The 21,319-nt window shown below is 45.6% G+C and overlaps 1 protein-coding gene across 7 annotated transcripts in view; it reads left to right on the plus strand.

Moving 5' to 3' along the window:
• Positions 1 to 21,319, plus strand: part of LOC114050520 (nucleotide-binding oligomerization domain-containing protein 1-like) — a 51,231-nt gene that overhangs the window by 7,230 nt on the left and 22,682 nt on the right. For all 7 annotated transcript variants that reach the window (XM_027872282.1, XM_027872280.1, XM_027872286.1 and 4 more), the window contains one exon: positions 19,679 to 19,984. In XM_027872282.1, the coding sequence (XP_027728083.1) occupies positions 19,784 to 19,984 (201 nt within the window). In that variant the 5' untranslated portion in view covers positions 19,679 to 19,783. The remainder of the gene's footprint in view (positions 1 to 19,678; positions 19,985 to 21,319) is intronic.

The following is a 21,319-nucleotide window of genomic DNA, read 5'->3' on the forward strand; positions in this document are numbered from 1 at the left end:
CACACACACACACACACACACACACACACACACACACACACACACCCCTCCATAGCATAGAAGTATGGGAAATGTTCACAGTTTATACTTTTGGGGGAGTTCTTTTTTTCTTTCTCTATGTAAAACTGGAAGCCGAGTGATGCAATATCTTGGCTTGCCTTGGAGTCTGGAAACCCTGGTGTCTGCATCCTGCCCTTGACCCCCTGCTTTGTGACCATGGACTTTGTGACCATGAACCTGACAGGTCTTCTCTCTCCCCACCCCCATTAGCTATGACTTAACTGTCCATTAAAGATGAGTTGCTGACATGCAGCAGATAGAATGAAGTTCCATGCTGGGACTTCCCTGGATGAGTGGAAATCACAGGTCTGGAAACCCCAGAAGTGCAGAGTTTTGTAAGGCTGCCATGATTTGCTCAGGAAAGAAAATTCTTATGTAACTTTGTTATATAGCCCTTTGAGTTTATGGGCTTATAGGTCTAGAACAAGAAGATGGCACATATCCCAGGCCCATCATTTTTTCAGATAGAGAAACTGAGGCCCAGAGAGGTCATGATTCTCATGAGAATGCACAGAAAGTAAAGTGACTTATAGGGTGCTTTCCACAGTATTATGTACACTGTACAGATGAAGAAACTGAGGCTCAGAGAAGTTAAGTAAATTGCCCAGGATCACAAAGCTGGCAAATAACAAACCCAGGTTTTCTGACACTATGATTTTTCTCATGTCACTTACATATGGTGGAAGAGCAAGCAGATCACCTGATTTCTTAGCTGGTGTGAGTCTGGAAATATTGTGTTCGAGTCATCATGGTGGGATGGAAAGAGTCCTGGATTTGGAATTGGAGGGCTAGGGTTTGAATACTGGCTCTGCCTCTTAGAACATATGAGATCTTGGGCAAATGCCTCAACTTCTCAGGCCTCAGTTTCCTTATCTGTAAGATGGGGGAGGGGTGGACTAGATGACTTCTGAAATTCCTTCAAGCTCTAAATCTTCAAATCCATGATCTGAGTCTCAACTGATTTAAGGACTTTTGTCACTTCACTTGAACACATTTAAAAAGTACTGTCTGTGAACCAAAACTGGAAATTCAGCAAGAGAAACTATGTGGAAAACAAGCGTGTTCTTTGTCCCTGCCATTACTATACTACCCTACCTCTCCTTTTTTGTGGGGTTGAAGAAAATGAATCTTTTCATAGAGAGAGCAGCTCCTCTTTGACCTCCTTTTGAAGGTAGCCATTGTTTTGTATATTTCATGATACACGAAGCCTGCCTTGGTGTCTGGAGCACAGGGCAGTATTTGGAGGAGTATTTGGAAGACCAGGGTTCAGATCTTGCCTATGACAATTACACACACACACACACACACACACACAGGCTTCCCCTTTAACCTTCATTAGTTGTCTAGAAAGTTTCATATCATTTCAAAAAACAAAAACAAAACAAAACATGAGACTGTTGTTGACAGAAGTAATTAGGGTGAATTTACAATATTTATTTTGACATAAATGTGGTTCTCAACATGTCAAGATTGCTAGCTAGGACATAAGGAAGACAGGTAGTGGCTGGTAATTAAGCATTCCTTCACCTAGAGATGTGTATCTACTGTTTTTGGAGCATGGGTCTAGATTCACTGAGGCAGAGGGAGAGTTCAGATAAAATGAAATGCCAACCTTCATGGAACCTCTGTTCTTGGACAATGATTCATTGGGATTGGGGACTTCTGGTATAGAAACTCCTTCTACCAATGCAGATTTCTGCCCGTTACCCAGAACACTGAGAGATTAAGAGACTTGCCCAGGGTCACACAGGCAACATGTGTCAGAGATGGGTCTTAAACACAGGTCTTCTGACTCTGGGATCAGCTCTCTAGCTGCTGTGAAGGCAGCCTCTAGGGAGGAGGTATAGTATTGCTTGTTTCATGAATTAGATGAAAAAGAGCTCTGTGAGATTGTAGGGAGAGTGTCTCTACCAATGGTGGGAACCTGTGAAGGCTCCTGGAGGAGATAGCACTTACTTTAAAGAATGGGTCAGCAGGGTGCAGTGGAGAGAGCGTTGGCTTTGCTGTCAGAGGATCTAGGTTCTAATCCTACTTGGTTCATATGTCTACTTGTGGGACCTTGGCAATTCACTTTTAACCACCCCAGGCCTCAGTTTCTGTAAAAGGAGTTAAAAGATTGCTATGCATTTCAGGGTTTCAGGTATGTGTGTTCTTAGAGAGCAGCCCCATTTTTCTAGACTGGCTATTGTATGGATATAGGACAAGAATATGAGATAAGCTAGTGCTACATTCTGGGCAGCTGGGTGGCACAGTGGATAGAGTGCTGGGCCTGGATTCAGGAAGACCTTAACAATCCTTAACAGCTGGTAGTAATGAGAGAATGATCAGTCAGTCAGTCAGTAAACATTTATGAAACTCCTACAAATGTCCCAGACACTGTGCTATGAGGTGGTGATACAAAAAAAGGACAAAAGATAGGCCCTGCCCTCAAGGAGTAGGTACCCCATTTCCTGGAATTGGTAATCATATACACAGCTGCATTCTTTAAAATGACATCTGACTTATAGTGGGGTGTGTAATTCCTAGCCCTTTGCCATGTATTCTCTATCCTTTACTTGTCTTCTCTCTCTCTCTTCCTCCTCCTCCTCCTCCTTCTCTCTCTGTCTCTGTGTCTCTCTTTCTGTCTCTCTTTCTCCTCCCCCTCTTTCCTATTTCTTTTGTTATTTCCATCAGTTCCCATCATTGGCTTTCAGGGAGGCACATGTCACTTCAGTTCTTGCATAGACGCTTATATTGGACGACTAGCACATCCTCTAAGGAGGGATCTGTGGATACTTTAGGAAAAACAACCCAACAAAACCCAGCCAGCTCTACTAATGGGGCGCTGATTGGTTTTGTGGCTTTCCCTTGGTGTGTGAAGTACTCTGTTGGAATGCCAACCAACCAAGTGTAAAGGATGGTTCCAGAGTTATCTGTTGGTTCTTAAATCTTCTTTAGGCATCAAACAACCCTCCACTTTCCTTGGTGCAAATCTGCAGTTATAGTATCGGTAAGTAATGATGACGATGTTGCTGATAACTTTAAGGAACTAGAGATGCATGGTCTGAGAAGAGAACACTTGGTGGGGAGGGCATGACGTTCGGAGCTTTCCAGGCTGTGGTGCTGATGAGGGTGAGAGCTGCTCTCCTCCGCTCCGGAGAGGAGAACTGAGCCCCATCGCCATCTTGGTCACTCTTCTGGACTCGTCATCGCTTCTCATGATCCTTCCAAAGTATGGTGCTCAGCCCGACTGGAATGCTCCCTATGTGATCAGACCGGTCCTCCTCTTGGACACGACATTTCTCTTACCACCGTCTGATTCTATGTCAGATGTCTTGGCTGCCATGTCCTAGGCTGACCCCACCGAGCTTATGGCCACAAAAATTCCCAGGTCCTTTTGACGTGCCCCTCTGTCTCACAACAACAGCAACAATGATGGCTAGCATTTATATATCCTTTTAAAGTTTGCAGAGTGCTTTATAAATATGATTTCATTTGAGCCTCACAACAACTTTAGGAGGTTGGTACTGTTCTCCCCATTTTGTAGATGAGGAAATTGAAGGTGACAGAGGTTAAAGGACTTGCCCAGGGGCACATAGCTAGTACAGGTCTGGCAAGATTCAGACACAGGTCTTTCTGACTCCAAATCTAAAGCTCTATTCACTGAACCACACGGCTGCCTCAGTAATACAAACAACTACTGCTATAGCCCTTTAGAGCGAGCCTACAGAGCTCATAACAACTTTGGGAGTTACGTACTATAGTTGTTGTTTGTCCTTTGTTCTCGAAGAAGACCATGGCATCTGGGAGGTGATGCTGTGACCTGCAAGAGAATCGGTTTGAAGTGAGAGAGGGCTGTGCAACTTTACAGATGAAGAAACTGAGGCTCGGGGGGGGGTCCATGTTCTTTTTTTATAATATTTTATTTTTTCCAATTATATGTAAAGACAATTTTTAACATTCATTTTTACAAATTTTGAGTTCCAAATTTTTCTCCCTCTCTCCCTTCCCTCCCCTCCCCTTTGCTGAAAACAGTAGGCAATTTGATATAGGTTGTTTATGTGCAATCATGTAAGACATATTTCCGTATTGGTCATGTTGTGAAGGAAGAATAGACCAAAAGGGGAAAAAACCACATAAATAATAAGGAAAATGAAAGTAGTCTGCTTCAATCTGCCTTCAGACTCCACAGTTCTTTCTCTAGAGGTGGATAGCCTCTTCCATCATGAGGCCTTGGATGATTGTATTGCTGACAGGAGCTAAGTCTATCAAAGCTGGTCTTCACACAGTGTTGCTGTTACTGTGTACAACATTCTCCTGCTTCTGCTCACTTCGCTCAGCATCAGACCCTACAAGTCTTTCCAGGTTTTTCAGAAGTCTGCCTGCTCATCTTTTTTTTTTTTTTTTTTTTTTGCTCTTTGGTGAGGCGGTCAGGGTTAAGTGACTTGTCCAGGGTCACACAGCTAGTGTCAAGTGTCAGGTCAGATTTGAACTCAGGTCCTCCTGACTCCAAGGCTGGAGCTCTATCCACTGCGCCACCTAGCTGCTCTTGCTCATTATTTCTTATGGAACAATAGTATTCCATTACATTCATATACCACAGCTTGTTCAGCCATTCCTCAATTGATAGACTTCCCTTCAATTTCTAATTTTTTTTGCCACAAAAAGAACTGCCATAAATATTTTTGTACATGTGGGTCCTTTCCCCATTTTTATGATCTCTTCGGGATACAGCCCTAGAAGTGCTATTGCTGGGTCAAAGCGTATGCACAGTTTTATAGCTGTTTGGACATAGTTCCAAATTGCTTTCTAAGAGTTGGATCGGTTCACAGCTCCACCAATAATGCATCAGTGTTCCAATTTTCCCACATCTTCTCCAACATTTATCATATTCCTTTTCTGTCATATTAGCCAATCTGATAGGGGTGAGGTGGTATCTCAGAGTTATTTTAATTGCATTTCTCTAATCTATAGTGATTTAGAGCATTTCTTCATATGACTACAGATAGCTTTAATTTCTTCCTCTGAAAACTGCCTGTTTATATCCTTTGACCATTTATCAACTGGCGAATGACTTGTATTCCTATACATTTGACTCAGTTCTCTATATATTTGAGAAATGAGGCCTTTATCAGAGACACTTGCTGTAAAGATTGTTTTCCAGCTTTCTCCTTCCCTTTTAATCTTGGTTGCATTGGATTTGTTTGTGCAAAAACTTTTTGCTTTAATATAATGACAATTATCCATTTTATATTTTGTAATGCTCTCTATCTCTTGCTTGGTCGTAAATTCTTCCCTTCTCCATAGACCTGACAGGTAAACTATTCCTTGCCCAAAGAGGTCTGTATTCATCCATAACCCCATATAGCTAGGGTCAAAGTTAAGACCTGAATCCAGGTCTTCCCGACATCAAGCCTGGCACGCTCAATGCTGGGTCTCACTGCTCCTCTAGCACCATATTCCTTGCCCTGTGTTAATGTAGTTTGGTTTTTGAACCTATGTGCAAAACTGTGTATTTATCTTTTCTAACCTTTTATCTCATTAGATTCTGCCCAGTGTTCTAGCCTCCCCAAATGTCTTTAGATCCTGATTTTGCTTTCTTTTCATTTGTAAATTTGACACATTTGCCTTGATGTTGTCCTCTAAGACATTTATAAAAATGTTGAACAGCCTCGGATCAAGGATGAATCCTGGAGCTCTGTAGTAGAGACCTGACTCTAATGTTACTGTCATTCCAATCACAACTCTTTGGGTCTAGTCATTCAGCTTCTTCCATATCGCTCAAATTGTGCTGTCATTCAGTCTACACTCACACTTTCCCTCTTGTCCACAAAGATATCAGGGGAATTTTGCCTTTCTAAAAATCCAGAATTGCTGTGCCCATTAAATTTCCCTGATGTGCCTGTTGAGTAATGTTGTTTAAAAAAAAAAAAAAAAAGGAAGTAGGGTTAGCATAACCTGATTTTGATAAACCCCTCCCAGTTCCTAGTGATCATCACTTCCCCTTTAAAAAGAAATATTTTTTAATTGATAGCTTTTGTTTTTACATGACCTAATTTTTTCCTGTATCTTTTCCCCTGTTTCCTCCCAGAGAGCCATCCTTTATAAGAAATTTAAAAAGTAGGAGAAGCTAGGTGGTACAGTGGATAGAGCTATGGCCTTGGAGTCAAGAGGATCTGAGTTCAAATCCAGCCTCAGACACTTGACACTTACTAGCTGTATGACCTTGGGCAAGTCACTTAACTCCGATTGCCTCACCAAAAAAAGCAAATTAATTAAATTTTAAAAAGAAAAACAGGAAGAAGAGAAAAAAATCAGCACAACCAATCTATACATGGCAGGGGTGGGGTGGGGAGGAATTGAGACAATACATGCAGTATTCCATGCCCAGGAGTCCCTTTTCCCCATCTGTGCTAAGGAGCAGAGGGAGCTGTCTTCTTCTGTCTCTTCTTCAGCATCAGGCTTGTTCTTTATAATTTCCCAGAATTCATCTCTGGTTACTTTGCGTCTGTTATTCTTTCCATTTATGTCATCGTGTACGTTGTTTTCCTGGTGCTACTGCCTTTCCTTGCATCAGCTGACGTGAATTTTTTTATGCTTCTTCTGTATTCAGCACTTTCATTGTTTCTTATAACACAGTTATATTCCATTACATTACTGTATCATAATTTGTTTAGTCATTCCCCAGTTGGTGGGCATCTACTTTGTTTCCATTTCTTTGTTACCATCAAAAGTGCTACTGTAAATATTTTGGTGTCTATAGAGCATTTCTTTTCCTCAGTAATCTCCTTGAGGCACAATCTAGCAGAGCAATCACTAGGATTGCTTTTAAACCTTTTTGTTTGCATAATTCCAAATTACTTGCCCAAAGGGGTAGTACTAATTCACAGCTCCACCAGCAGTTAGCTCCAACACCAGTTAGTGTGCCAGACTTTCCTTAATCCCTTCAATTTGACTATTCCTGTCATTTTTACTTCCCTTTTTAAATACTCACCAGTCATCCCTTTAAAAATGCATTCTAGATTTCCTCCAGGAATGGAAGTAAAATCTGTTGGCTTGTAGTCTCTCTTTCCCCTTTTGAAAACTGCAATTTTTAAATTTTATTGCTGTATCCAGTCCTATAGGACCCCTCTTGTTCTTCATGGTTTATTATTATTATTTATTTTACACAATTCCATCCTTTTTTGTTGTTGTTATTTTGTGTGTTTGGTTTTTTTGTTTTTGTTTTTGGTGAGGCAGTTGGGGTTAAGTGACTTGCCAAGTGACTTGGTCACAAAGCTAGTATCAAGTGTCTGAGGTCGAATTTGACCTCAGGTCCTTCTGACTCCAGAGCCAGTGCTCTACCCACTGCACCACCTAGCTGCCCCTTCTCCGTGGTTTTTTAAAAGACCTCCAACAGCGTCTCAGAAATCACAGTCACAGTTTCTTTCAGGACCCTGTGATAGATTTTATCTGGGCCTTGACCTTCTTGAGAGCAGGCAGCTGGACACAAGAATCCGAATTGGAATGACTGAACCTCGTGCAACCTAAACCTGACCAAGACGCCCTTCTAAAGTCTCACGTAAAACATCCCTATTGAGTTGGACTCAATGGCCATGGGGGTGAGGGGTGTGGGGGTGGGGTCCTTCCGACTCTCATCTTCTCTAATCCCCAGCAAGGGGGATCTTGCCTCTCCTTGAAGACTTCCCTTGGAGGAGAAACCTTCTCTTCCATTCCACTTTTAAATAACTGTTAGGAATTTTGCTGTCTTCAGCTATTTGAAGGGCCTTCATATGGAGGAACGAATACTTGATCTGTTTGGCCTCAGGGGGCAGAAGTTGCAAAGGGTCCTATTTTGGGTTGGTATCAGGAAGGACTTCTACCAAGTGGAGCAACCCCAAGGTGGCCTGGGCTGCCTGGAGAGGAGGTGGGCTCCCCTCCCTGGGCTGAGACTGATGATCCCTCAGGTTTATTGTAGTAGGGACTCCTTGGTGTGTGGGGGCGGATATGGCCTATTTGCATCTTTTGGATGTAGCCACTGAGATCCAGTCCTAAAACGCCTTTGAATCTGGCCCAGTGACTTGTACCTAAGAGGTGATTAACAAACATTACCACATGGAATCTGGCCTCTGACACTTATAGATGTGTTATCCTTGGGAGAGGGGGGTGTCACTTCACCTGTTTCAGGTTCAGTTTCCTCATATGTAAAATGGGATGACAGTATCTACCTTAACAGGGTTGTTGTAAGGATGCATTGAAGTAATGTCTAGAAAGCACTTAGTCTATTTTAAAGAATGATATAAATGTCAGCTGTTGTTATTGAGACCCCCACCCCCAAAGGCCCTTTTATGTTTATGTTATACAGCATCAATAAACAAGCATTTAATAAGCGGGTACTGTGCTAGGCACTGGGGTGTATACAAAACTAAAAACAAAACGCTTCCTGCCTTCAAGGAGCTTGTTTTAATGATGAGGGGACAACATGCAAATATAGAGGTGTGTGTATTCAAATTATACAGATAGAGAAAGGCCAGGCAGTTGGGGAGAGTCAGGGAAAGCCTCATGCAGAAGACGGCGCCTGAGCTGAACAGAAGGGATCCCAAAGGTCTGTGTAGTGAGGAGGACATGCATTCCTGGTGTGGGGCCAGCCAGCGCAAAGGCAGAGACAGGAAGGAGAGCTGTGTGTAAATGACAGCAGGAAAGCCACTTTGGCCCTACCGGGAGAGCATGGAGAGAAGTAAGGGGGAATAAGGCGGAAGCAATGGGGTTATGAAGGGTTTAATTAGAATGCTGTTGTTTGATATTGTTCAGTGTCTGACTCTCCATGACCCCATTTGGGGTTTTCTTGGCTGAGATAGTGAAATGGTTTGCCATTTCCTTCTCCAGCTCATTTGACAGATGAGGAAACTGAGGCAAACAGGATAAAGTGACTTGCCCAGGGTCACACAGCTAGTAAATGGCTGAGGCCAGGTTTGAACTCCTGAACAGGAGTCTTCCTGACTTCAGGCCCTGCACAATGTGCACGATGGTGCCACCTAGCTGCTCCCACAGGGGAGTCTATGTTTGATCCTAGAGGCAATAGGGAGCCACTGAAGATGATTGAGCAGGGGAATGCCCTGGTCCCATCTATACTTCAGGAGTCTCTTTAGAGAGCGGAGAGTCTGGAGGCAGGGAACCCAATTAGGAGGCTGTGAGGGGAGTCCTGGTGATGGGGACCTGAGCAGGGTGGTGGCTGTGTGAATGTGAGGACTCCACCACGTGGGGTCACCAAACCTGACAATCCCCACGATACTAATTGGCTGCTTCTGCCCACAGAGTAAAACCTCTTTGAGGACTTCCTCTTATGACGACTTCCTTCCGGCAGGCTTATTTAGACTCTGTATTTCATCGCCTTTTCCTCCAGAAGGGCTTTCAATTTGCTGTCCTTTTGAATAGCACTTCCAACCTGTCAGAGGTGGCTGGCTTCCAGGGTGCAGGGTCTCCTGGAGTCAGGAAGACTCCAGCCTCAGACACTTACTAGCTGTGTGACCTTATCCAAGTCACTCACCCTCTGTTTGCCTCTGTTTCCTCCACTATAAAATGGGAATAATAACAGCACCTCCCTTACAGAGCTGTTGTGAGAATCAAGTGGAATAAGAATTGTGAAGGGCTTAGCACAGTGCCTGGCACCTAGGAGACACTATATAAATGTTTATTCCCATCCTACTCTCCACAATGGAAAAAGGCCAACCAATAAATGTCTCATTCTATGGCTATGGAGATCCAGGGTGGCCTAATGCAAAGAGTTTTGGATTTGGAGTCAGGAGACCTGGCTCTACTTCTTACTAGCTGTGTATGACCTTGGCTAAGTCAATTCACCTCTCCTGGCCTCAGTTTTCTCATCTGTAAAATGAGGCGTGGTTCTGAATTTTTACTGTGTGTAGTTGATTCCCACTCCACCACCATGGTAGCCGGCTGGAGGAAGAAGCACAGGAGAAGGAAAGTGAGGCAGGGGTCCCAGAGGCCACAGGAGCAGAACCGTGGGATGCTGGAGCGCCCTGCAGAGCATTGTCCCAGCTCTGCCCGCTTCTGCCATCTGACTGTCACTTGATTCCTCCTGACAAAGCACATTCCTTCCATCTTTTAATGGAGGGTCTACCTGCCTGAAATCATTTCACTTAGTTGCTTGCCTTGGACGCTCTTGGCATTCTGGACTATGTGCTGTCTTTGTGGCTAAGCTTGGCACTTGTATAATAAACCATCTTGATTTGTTTGGTTGGAAAAAGAGGGGGAAGTTACATGCCATAAGCCTCTAACAAGGTCCCTTCCAGGTCTGTCAACTACCTGCCAATGAACAGTTCAGTTAACGGGCACAATGGGAGGTCAGAACAGGTTTCCTGAGGACTGCCGAGGGTCGCAGTGTGTGTAGGCACTTGTTGGTTGCAGGGCTCTTTTCAAGAGATCTCTCTTTTTAAAAAGTTATAACAAGGAAAATGTCTTAGGAAGGTCAATAGAAAGTATTGGGTCCTAAAACAAGCGTATGATGTCATCTAGGGAAAGTAAGTGGAAGTCTTTATGTGACCGTGTGACCCGTTTGTGGGGTGGCCCACGTGTGTGCATAGATGATACATACAAGATAGAGACAGGGCAGATGGAAGTGTGCTTAAAGAACAAGGCACTGGCGGCTGGGGGTGACTGGCAAAGGCCTCTTGTGGAATGTGGTGCGTGAGCTGAGTCTGAAAGGAAGCAGGGATGGTTCTGAGAGGGAGAATTGAGGGGGAAGAGCATTCCAGGCATGGGAAATGGCCAGTGCAAAGATATGGAGATGGTAGATGGAATATTACAGCTGGAGAATGGCAGATAGGCAGTATGGCCAGCTTGCAGAGTCATGGAGAAGAGTAACGTGTGTAAGAAGACCGGAAAGGTAGGAAGGACCTGGCTTATGGAAAGCTCTAAATACTAAACACAGGCATTTACTTGGTCCCCGAGGGTGACGATGTCAGATCCACACTTCAGGAAAGTCACTTTGGCAGCTGTATGGAAGATGGCCTGAAGTGGGGAGAAGGCACGAGGAGAGGAGACTACTGTACTAATTTAAGGGAGAGGACTGAGTGAGGGTGGTGCTGTGTGAGTGTCCAGAAAAGGAAGCATCCAAGAGATGTGGAGAAAGAAATGCCAAGATTTGGCAACTTGTGACCCTGGCCAAGTCACTTCACCCTGTTTGCCTCAGTTTCCTCATCTGTAAAAATGAGCTAGAGAAGGAAATGGCAAACCGCTCCAGTATGTCTGCCAAGAAAACCCCAAAAGAGGTCACAGAGAGTCAGATACAACTGAAATGACTCAACAACAGATATGTGCCAAGAGTTAGAGTAACAAGTAGAGAATGTCATTGAGGTTGTGAACCCAGGTGACCAGAAGGGTTCCCGTATCTCAAAAGTAATAAGGGAGGAAAGCGGAATATGGACGGAAATAAATAAGGAAAGGGATAGGGGCATTTCTGAGGGAAAAACAATGAATTCTGTTTTTGACGTGTTGAGTTTGAGATGCCTATCTCTAGCTGAAAATATAAATCTCACATCATCATTTGCCTAGTGGATATTTCCAACAGGATCTCTCAAACACTTTTCAACCGGTAAGCACTTAATAAAGAAATGAGAGCTGGCACTTACATAGCCCTTCAAGGTTTGTAAAGAGCTTTACAAATGTTATCTCATTCTGTCTTCACAACAATCCTAAGAGATAGGTGCTATTATCATCCCCATTTTACAGATAAGAAAACTGTGGTAGACAGATTAAGTGACTTCCCTTAAGTCACACAGGAAGCATCTGAGGCTGGATTTGAACTGAGGTCTTCCTGACTCCAAAAATCCAATGTTCTAACCACCGTCCCACCTAATAAATGCTGACTGACTGGCTCAGCATCATCCTGGCCACCTCACTCACCCACTCCCTGAATCCACTCACTCGTCAGACCTTGCTGTCCCTGCCTCCACAACATCATCCACCATTCCAATCCATTCAGACAGACTCCTCCGTGGTTAGTCCTTTGTTATGGCCACAGCTGCCTACCTGGTCTGCCTTCCCCTGTCTCTCTTGACGGCAGCCTATCCCCAACAGTGTTGCCAAAGTGATTTTACTTAATCATGTGATTTCCCTAGTCAGTCCAGGCCAATGCTGGCTTGCCATTGCCTCTCTGATCGATACAATAGAAACTCCTGTTTCACTTTAAAAGCCCTGCACGGCTGACCCCCGCCAGCCTTCCAGCCTTATTGGATATCATTCCCCGCTCACCCTGCAGTCCGGCCAACCTGGTCATTTCTCGTTCTTCACCATGATGCTCCCGTCTCTCCCCTCTGCGCCCTGGGACTGGCTGGTCATCCCTTCTGTGAGGGATGCACTCCTTTGTGTCTCAGCCTCATAGAGTCCTGCTGTTCAGGGGCAGCTAGGTGGCTCAGTGGATAGAGCATCGGCCCTGGAGGGCAACCTGAGTTCAAATCTGGTCTCAGACCAGAACTTGACACTTAACTAGCTGTGTGACCCTGGGCAAGTCACTTAACCCCAATTGCCTTGCCAAAAAAAAAAAAAAAAAAAAAAGAGGCAGCTCAAACAGACATCTTCTGCGTGAAGCCTTTTCTGATCCCCCACACCTGCAAGGGCCCTGCCTCCCTTGCTGACTTGTCTTTAACAACATTTACCTTTGTGTTTATTTTATCCCCTTTATATTTAAGCTAGAGATGCTTATGTAGGCCTACATGTTGTCTCTCTCATTAGACTATAGATCCCTTAGGGGACAGCTAGGTGGCACAGTGGATAGAGCACCGGCCCTGGAGTAAGGAGGACCTGAGTTCAAATCCAGCCTCAGACACTTGACACTAGCTGTGTGACCCTAGGCAAGTCACTTAAGCCCAATTGCCTCACCAAAAAAAACAAACGAACAAAACAAACAAAAGAACAGACTCCTTGAAAGTGGAAACTGGTTCATTCCTTGTATTTGTGTCTTCAACACTTAGCAGAGTACTTGGCACATAGTAGGTATCTAATAAATGCTTGTTAATTGATTGGAGTTTAGAAGAGAGACTAGAGCTGCACAGAGATGATCACTGAACCACAAGAGCTGATGAAATTGCCAGGTGGGAGGGTGTGGGAGAAAGGAAGAGGCCCCAGGCTAGAGCGTTCGGGATCCATGCAGTAAGTGGACTTGACCCAAAGATCTTGGAAAGCAGACTGAGCAGAGGAGAACCGAGAGAAGGGCAGGGGCTCAGCAGTGCCACGTGTTGCCAAGAGGCCCCCAAGGATGGGCCTGAGAAAAGAGCATTTGATTGGGCAATCACAAGGTCCCTGGTAACTTTGGGGAGGTTGGTTTGAGTTGGCTGGAAGCCAGATTTCAGATGCCATGCTTTCTAAAAGTCCCTTCCAGGGCGGCAGAAATACTTGTGGTCAGCTACGCTCCTTCCCCAGGGCGTGGATTTCCTTGCTAGGGGAAGGAGCCTTCCATCAGTGGGTGATTCCGGGAAGTCTCCTGATTTGCCAAAGCTCCCCTGGCTTCCTGCCCTCCCTCAGACATTGTGAAAAACCCTGCTGCTTCTTTGATGAGCTCAGCACCTCCCTGCAGGAGTGACTGTCTTGGCTCCCTGTTCTAAGTTCTCAGCGAGGGGCTGTGTGCAGCCTCTCCATCAGCACTTCCGCTGGGAGGAGTCAAGCATTCGTCATTCGAGTCTTGAGGGCTTCAAGTGACAGCTGTGGTCACTAGTGGTGTTTGGGCTTTGAACAGACATTACCCAGAAATGGAAATGCAGCTCAGCTGGCGTCGGCTGCGCTCCTCCGCTAAGGCTGCTAGATGGCGCCGTAGTGCAAAGAGCGCCAGGCCTGGAATCAGGAAGGCTCATCTTCCTCAACTCAGATGTGGCCTCAGACACTTCCTAGCTGTGTGACCCTGGCCAAGTCACTTCACCCTGTTTGCCTCAGTTTCCTCACCTGTAAAATGAGCTGGAGAAGGAAATGGCCAACCACTCCAGCATCTCTGCCAAGAAAACCTCAAATGGGGTCGCAAAGAGTTGGACAGACTGAAAAATAGTTGAATAACCCCTGCCAACCAGCAGGTCTGGCAGCAGGCTTGTAGCTTAGAGCCTGGCTAAAATTCCATGCCCCTCTTCCCAGAGAGACAGAACTTCACGTTCTCTGAGGCATCTCCTTCCCTTCCAATATCCCGTTGACTCTTCCTGGTGCGACCTTTCACCCAATTCCGAGGCCAGACACACCTGAAACAGGTCCAGGACAGGTCCCATTTCTGGTATCTTTTACCTTCATTCTAATTTTTTTTTTTTTGTGAGGCAATCAGGGTTAAGTGACTTGCCCAGGGTCACATAGCTAGTAAGTGTCTGAGACTGGATTTGAACTCAGGTCCTCCTGACTCCAGGACCAATGCTCTATCCACTGCTCCATCCAGATGCCCGTCCCCTTATTCTAATTTAATTTATATTCTTTGGCACAGGCCCCCAAAGCCCCATCCGAGCTTTGCGGGCACTGGTGTGGTACTCCTTTTTTGAAGGGATACCACCGGGTCATCTTGACCTGTCCCTGGTTGTTTGGCACATTCAGGGGCTTCTGGGGAACAGGCCCCTCGTCCTTTGTGCTCCCACCTCCTTCTGCTGCCCCACAGTTCTGGTTTCCTGCTTGTTAGCACCTGTATTTCCACAGATGACATGCTTACCAAAAAACTAGAAGTCTAGACAGTCCACGTGAAGCTGTTCTACAGGTTAAATTCCAAAACCGTAGAAACCCGTCCTAGGTTCATTTTGGGTTTCTGGCCCTGTCATTGCAGCTCTTGGCTTCCTGCCACACCCTCTGCAGGTCAGTGCTTTGGCTTGACCTTAGTCTGGGACACAAGCTGGAATTCAAAGTCAGGCCTTCAGACTCAACATCAGATGGGGAAACCAAAGACCCAGAAGGTTTATCAACTCACCCACATCACAGAAGCCGAGATTTGAACCCAGGACCTCTGACTCCACGTCTCCCCTTCTTTCTATTGTTCCATACTGCCTTGCCTCTAAAAGCCTCTGGTAAGGGAGGCAGTGTGGCAGTGGCCAGAAGACTCCTGGGGGATCAGCGGCCCCAGCCCCAAGCCTAGCTTCATCTGGTCTTGAGGCTACTTGATTCCTGGGTGAGCCTGCGTACACGCTGAGGTATACATCTTCCTAAGCTCTATAAACATTTGGGCAGTAACACAGTGGCCTCCCTTAAGAAATAATTGTAGAGAGGCAGCTAGGTGGCACAGTGGATAGAGCTCCAGCCTTGAAGTCAGGAGGACCTGAGTTCAAATCCAGCCTCAGACACTTGACACTTTCTAGCTGTGTGACCCTGGGCAAGTCATTTAACCCCATTGCCTCAAAAAAAAAAAAGAAATAATTGTAGGGGTGCAGTGTAATAAGTGGAATACTGTGTAGTAAGAGGAATAATGCTAATTATTTAGAATTGGGATGCTCTTTAGAGATCACTGAGCCCAGCCCTCTCATTTCCCTTCTGCAGAAACTGGGCCCAGAGAGGTTGTGCCGTGCCTAGGGCCACACAGCTAGCAACCATCTGTGGCCGGACTCAAAGCCAGGTTTTCATGACCCCTCGATCCAGAGCACTATCCATTACACCACACAGCCTCTCCCCAGTTAGAGTAAGAAACCAGATGGTTTTCTTTTTTGCTTTTTAAGTGCTTACTCATTATCATGAAGCAAAATGCCCGACTAAAAAGGGCATTCATGTGAGTCAGAGACCAGACACTCCAGCCCTGGAAAGGCTGGGATAGGCAAGGAGAGAAAATGCCTTGTAGATCAAGAAAGAAGGAATCTGGGAAGGCTGGAGAGGCTCTGACTCTGAGGCCTTTCTCAGGGGATCTCCAGATGACTTACCCAGCAGAAGCCTCTTCCACCAGCCCTTTGGGGAGGGCGAGAAGAGGGGTGTGGCTGCTCCTTTAGGGTGAGAAGTGAACCCCACTGAGACGTCTGTGACTGAGCTAAAGCGTCAGAGACCAGGACTTGGGCCAGACCACTTTCCTCTCTTGAGGTGCTTTCCCCAAAGTGAAAGGTCCAGACCCACAGTTTTCTGTCAGAGCATAAAGTGCTGCTTCCTGTTACCGCCTTCTGTGTCCTGACTTTCCCCACTGTGCCCCTGTTGCGGTTTCAGAGGGTCACCAGACCTTGGAGGGCATCCGCTCCACTCACCTCACGTTAGAGATGAAAAAACCGAAGACTGGAGAAGTTGTGACTTGCCCAAGGGGGTGGGAGAGAGCTCAGAGGCCTTCGTTTTACAGATGAGGAAACTGAGGCCTGGGGGATGTTAGTGGCTTGTCTAGAGTTACACTGGCAGAAAGTGTCAGAGCTGAGGTTCAAACCCAGATCCTCCGAGCCCTGGCAAGTGCCAGGGCTATGAAGTGAACTTTGGACTTCCGCTCATTTTTAGCTTTACAAAGAGCTGTTATCCTCGTGTAACCAACAAAGAAACTGAGGGTCAGGGAGGTTAAACTCCTTGTCCAGAGTAATGGAGCTCATAGAGTGAGAATTCGAACCCAGACCAGGTCATGGACTTCAAGACCACATCCACTCCCTCCAGAGGTAGCTGCCCAGGGCACACAGAAGGGGTCCAGTCCATGGCAGTAAGGAGGCAGGAAGCCAAAGAATGGGACTTGTGGCCTCACCTTCATCAGTCAAGTTCTTTAACCAGCTGAGCTACCTGGTCCAAAACAAACCTTGCTGATTGACTCTCTGACTGCCTAGCCTACTAGCTGCTCAGAAACCATGTGACCAGTCATTAGCAGGTTCCTCCTTTTCAGGATTGTCACCCAATGGAGCCTGGAGCTCGGCCAGGCCACCCCATGCCCAACACACCTCCACCTGGCTATGGCCAGGCTCACCTGGGAGTCGAGAAACCTGGATTCTCATCTCAGTTTTAGCAATGACCTTAGGCACACTAACTCTCTGGGCCTCAGTTTCCTAATCTATAAAATGACCTCTAAGGTCTCTTCTAGCGCTGACATTCAAGGCTCTGCAGACCTATGACGCTGATGGTTCTAAAGCCTCCTCAACTTGTAAAACATCAGACCACACGTTTGTTCCTCTTCCCACATGCAGAGTGCCAAGGACTTGTGTCTGTTTTTCTTAATAAATTTTATCTCGATGCAGCCTTTCTGTCTGTTGACTTTTGCAACTTTCTTTCCAGTTCTCTTTTTATCTTTATGACAATGACAATAATTACTATTGCACAAACAAAGCCAAAGCAACCAAGATTAGAAGGGAAGCAGAAATCTGGGAAACAATTTTTACAACCAGTGTCTCTGACAGGGGCCTCATTTCTAAAACATATAGAGAACTGAGTCAAATTTATAAGAATACAAGTCATTTCCCAATGGAGAAATGGTCAAAGGATATGAGCAGGCAGTTTTCAGATGAAGAAATTAAAGCCATCTATAGTCATATTGAAAAAATGCTCTAAATCACTATTGATTAGAGAAATGCAAATCAAAACAACTCTGAGGTACCCCATCACCCCTATCAGATTGGCCAACATGACAAAACAGGAAAATGATAAATGCTGGAGAAGATGTGGGAAAATTGGAACACTAATGCATTGTTGCTGGAGTTGTGAACTCATCCAACCGTTTTGGAGAGCAATTTGGAACTATGCCTAAAGGGCCATAAAATGTGCCTACCCTTTGCCCCAGCAAAAGCACTTCCAGGGCTGTATCCCAGAGAGAGCATACAAATGGGAGAAGGACCCACGTGTACAAAAATATTTATAGCAGCTCTTTTTGTGGTGGCAAAGAATTGGAAATTGAGGGAATGCCCATCAATTGGGGAATGGCTGAACAGGTTGTGGTATATGAATGTAATGGAATACTATTGTGCTATAAGAAATGATGAGCAGGTGGACTTCAGAAAAGCCTGAAAAGACTTGTACGGACTGATGCGGAGTGAAGTGAGCAGAGCCAGGAGAACATTGTACATAGTAACAGCCACATTGTGCGATGACTGACTTTGATTGACTTAGCCCTTCTCAGCAATGCAATGATCTAAGACAACTCCAAACAACTCATGATGGTAAATGCTATCCACATCCAGAAAAAAGAACTTTGGGGTCTGAAGGCAGATGGAAGCATGCTATTTTCTCTTTTTTTGTTGTTTCTTCCTTCTCGTATTTTTTCCCTTTGGTTCTAATTCTTCTTTATAACATAACTAATGTGGGAATATGTTTAATATGATTGTACATGTATGGCCTATATTAGATTGCATGCCATCTTGGGGAGGGGGAAGGGGAGGGGGGGGGAGAAAATTTTAAACTCAAAATCTTATAAAAGTGAATGTTGAAAATTAAAAATAAATATTAAAAAATAGATAACAATTACTATTACTCACATTTATGTAATTTTTTAAGTTTACAAAACCCTTCATGTAGATGATCTCATCTGATCTTCTCAACAGCCCTGAGAGGTAGGTGATGTTATTTCACAGATGAGGAACCTGAGACTGAGAGAGTCAAATGACTTGGCCCAAAGACCACGCAGCTCATAAGAGGCAAGACTCAAAGCCAGGTCTTCCTGATTCCTGGTCTAGAATACCACCCCCTGCACCACACTGCCTACTGATTGGCTGCTGTCATTGGAACCCCTCCATGAGAACCTCATGCTGATGTCTCAGCCCGGCAGGAAAACGAGCCTACGTTCTCCAAGACTATGCTTGGCATGTGTGTGTCTGTGTCTGTCTGCCCAGATTGTGAGGTCCTCGAGGGCAGGGACTGTCTTTTACCTCTTTCTGTATCTGTAGAGCCTAGCATGGTCCCTGGCTCATAGTAGGTGCCGAACAAAGATTGTCTGGTTGTCCATCCAAAGACCAGCCTGGTTGAGTTCAGACGGGATTTTCAGCTGGCCCCCGTGACAAGAGTCTATGAGGGCACAAAAGGAAGGTGAGGACAGCTCTGCATTAGATCCTGGGGTCCCCGAAAGGTGTTCTCCAAGCCCAAATCCTGAAGTTCAGAACTTAGTGAAGCAGAAGTGACTCAAATTATCAGGAACCAAAAAGAGAAGTGGTAGCAGCGGGATTTTCTGTTTGCTTGGCTTCCTCTTTTTATCCCTCATCAAGCAGCTCTTCCCACTCCTACTTAGAAAATCCAGTTGTCCAATTTTAAAGAGAAAAGTTATTTTCTGGAGTCCAGGCAGGCAGAATTGTTAAATGAGTATGAATAACTTTGTAGGATTGAACCTTTTGAAAATAAAATATTGGTAGCTGTGTCTCTCAGGCAAAATTCTTCCTTGTACCAAATCACTGCCTCTCCTTCTCATCCCAGAGAAGACTACCAGAAGCAGAACATGGGAAGAGTGTTGGCCTTGGAGGCAGGGAGACCTCAGTGCAAATCCTGTCCCATACACACTTACTAGCTGCGTGACCTGGGCAAGTCACTTAACCTCTGTCTACCTGTTTCCTCAACTGTAAAATGGAGCTAGGAATGGCACCCACCTTCCAGGGTTGTTATGAGCATCAAGTAAGATAATATCTGTAAAGGCCTCAGCACAGTGCCTGGTGCATAGTAGATGCTTAATAAATGTGTATTCCCTTCTCTTTCCTACTTTTGGTTCAGCAGAAGAAAATGAAAGCAATTGTCGCTTGGTTTCAATAATAGCTTGTTGCTTTTATCTTTCCAGGCCCTTTAGTGAGGAAGGAGAAACAACAGACATGAAGGGTCTGATAGCCAAAAGACCCCAGAGACAGATGCAGCCAAAGATGAATTTGGGGAAAGTCCCTTAGCCATGGAAATCCAAGCCCTCCCGGAGGTGACGGCAGTGCCCCAGGACGCCCGCTCTTGCATCAGGCTGCTCAAGGCGGACCGAGAACGGCTGGTCACCCACATCCGCAATGTCCAGTGTCTGACTGACAACCTGCTTGCCAACGAGTACTTCTCCGTGGAAGATGCGGAGATCGTGGGCGCCTGCCCTACTCTGCCAGACAAGGTACAATCTTTGATGGGTCTGTTGCCTCTCACTGCCCTGGGGGTGGCATAGGGAGCCCCTCCTCTGGCCTCAAAGGCCATTGAGAATGGGATGATATCAACAAAGATGCCCGAGGTACCCACTTATTCACCAGTTCAGACATGTGTGTTTGGCCTTTTTTCTTAATAAAGACTTTTTATTTTGACTCAGTAGAAGAATCCCAGCAAATGTGCCAGAGAAGGGACCTCGGTCCTGGAGTCAGAGAACCTGGGTTCAAGTCCCAATTCTGATGCTTACTGTGTGTGTGTGTGTGACCTTGGGCAAGTCCCTGCTCCTCCCGGGCCTCAGTTTCCTCATCTGTAAAATGACAGGTTGGATTGGGTGGCTTCCCTTTCAGCTCTAGAGAAATGATTCTGTGATCAACATTCCCCCAAAACAGTTAGGCAAAGCGACCTGAAGAATTGGTTCTGCCTCACTTACGTTGCTGTTTTAATGTTAACTGGAAGGTAGGACATAGGCCATTGCATTTTCACTGAGTTTTGTGGCCACGAAAGTATTGTTTTCATTCATGTTGTTGAAGCCACGGAACGGTAGGGAGAGACTTCAGGGCCCTCTAATTTAACTCAACCTGAAAAAGAATTCCCTCTACAGCATCTCTGCATTAACAGATCCAGGGAAGGGGGATCTCTGCCCTCCCAAGGCTGCCTGCTCGGCTCCTAGGCAGGAGGTCACAATCTGCCTCCTGGTCACTCGGTGGTTCTGGCTCTGCTCTCTCCTGCCTCTGTTTTGCTTGGACAAGCAAACAGCTCCCAGATCACAGGACTAATTGCCTTCCTTGCTAACTCATTCCCTTCAGGCCCTTTTGTGGTTCTTGCTTCTGACTGGTAAATGAGTCAAAGATAAGAGTCTAAGTGCTAATGGAAACATTCAGTCTTGGCCAATGAAACTTGGGCAGCTGCTGGTCTACGGAAGGGATGAACGGGAGCAACCCACGAGCTGTAGAGCACAAAAATGTCCTGAGCTGTCTATACCACAAAGGGGGGTGGGGCGGGGGGACACTCCCCTCTGCAGGCTTCCACAGGTATGAAGATCACATAGAGTATCAGATCTTTTTTTTTCAGTGTATCGATAGTTGTTGATTTGCTTCTCATCTTTTTCTTTGGAAAACAAAATCTTTATCATAAGGGATGGTTCTTCGGGATGGAGAGGGATACAGTGGGACATTTAGATGAGGTAAAAAAAACTATCAATAAAAATTTATGTTAAAAAAGGTGGGGGGTGGCAGCTAGGTGATACAGTGGATAGAGCACCAGCCCTGAAGTCAGGAGGACCTGAGTTCAAATCCAGCCTCACACC

Source organism: Vombatus ursinus, unplaced genomic scaffold, assembly GCF_900497805.2.
Source record: "Vombatus ursinus unplaced genomic scaffold, bare-nosed wombat genome assembly UNPS02014799.1, whole genome shotgun sequence".
Taxonomy (NCBI): domain Eukaryota; kingdom Metazoa; phylum Chordata; class Mammalia; order Diprotodontia; family Vombatidae; genus Vombatus; species Vombatus ursinus.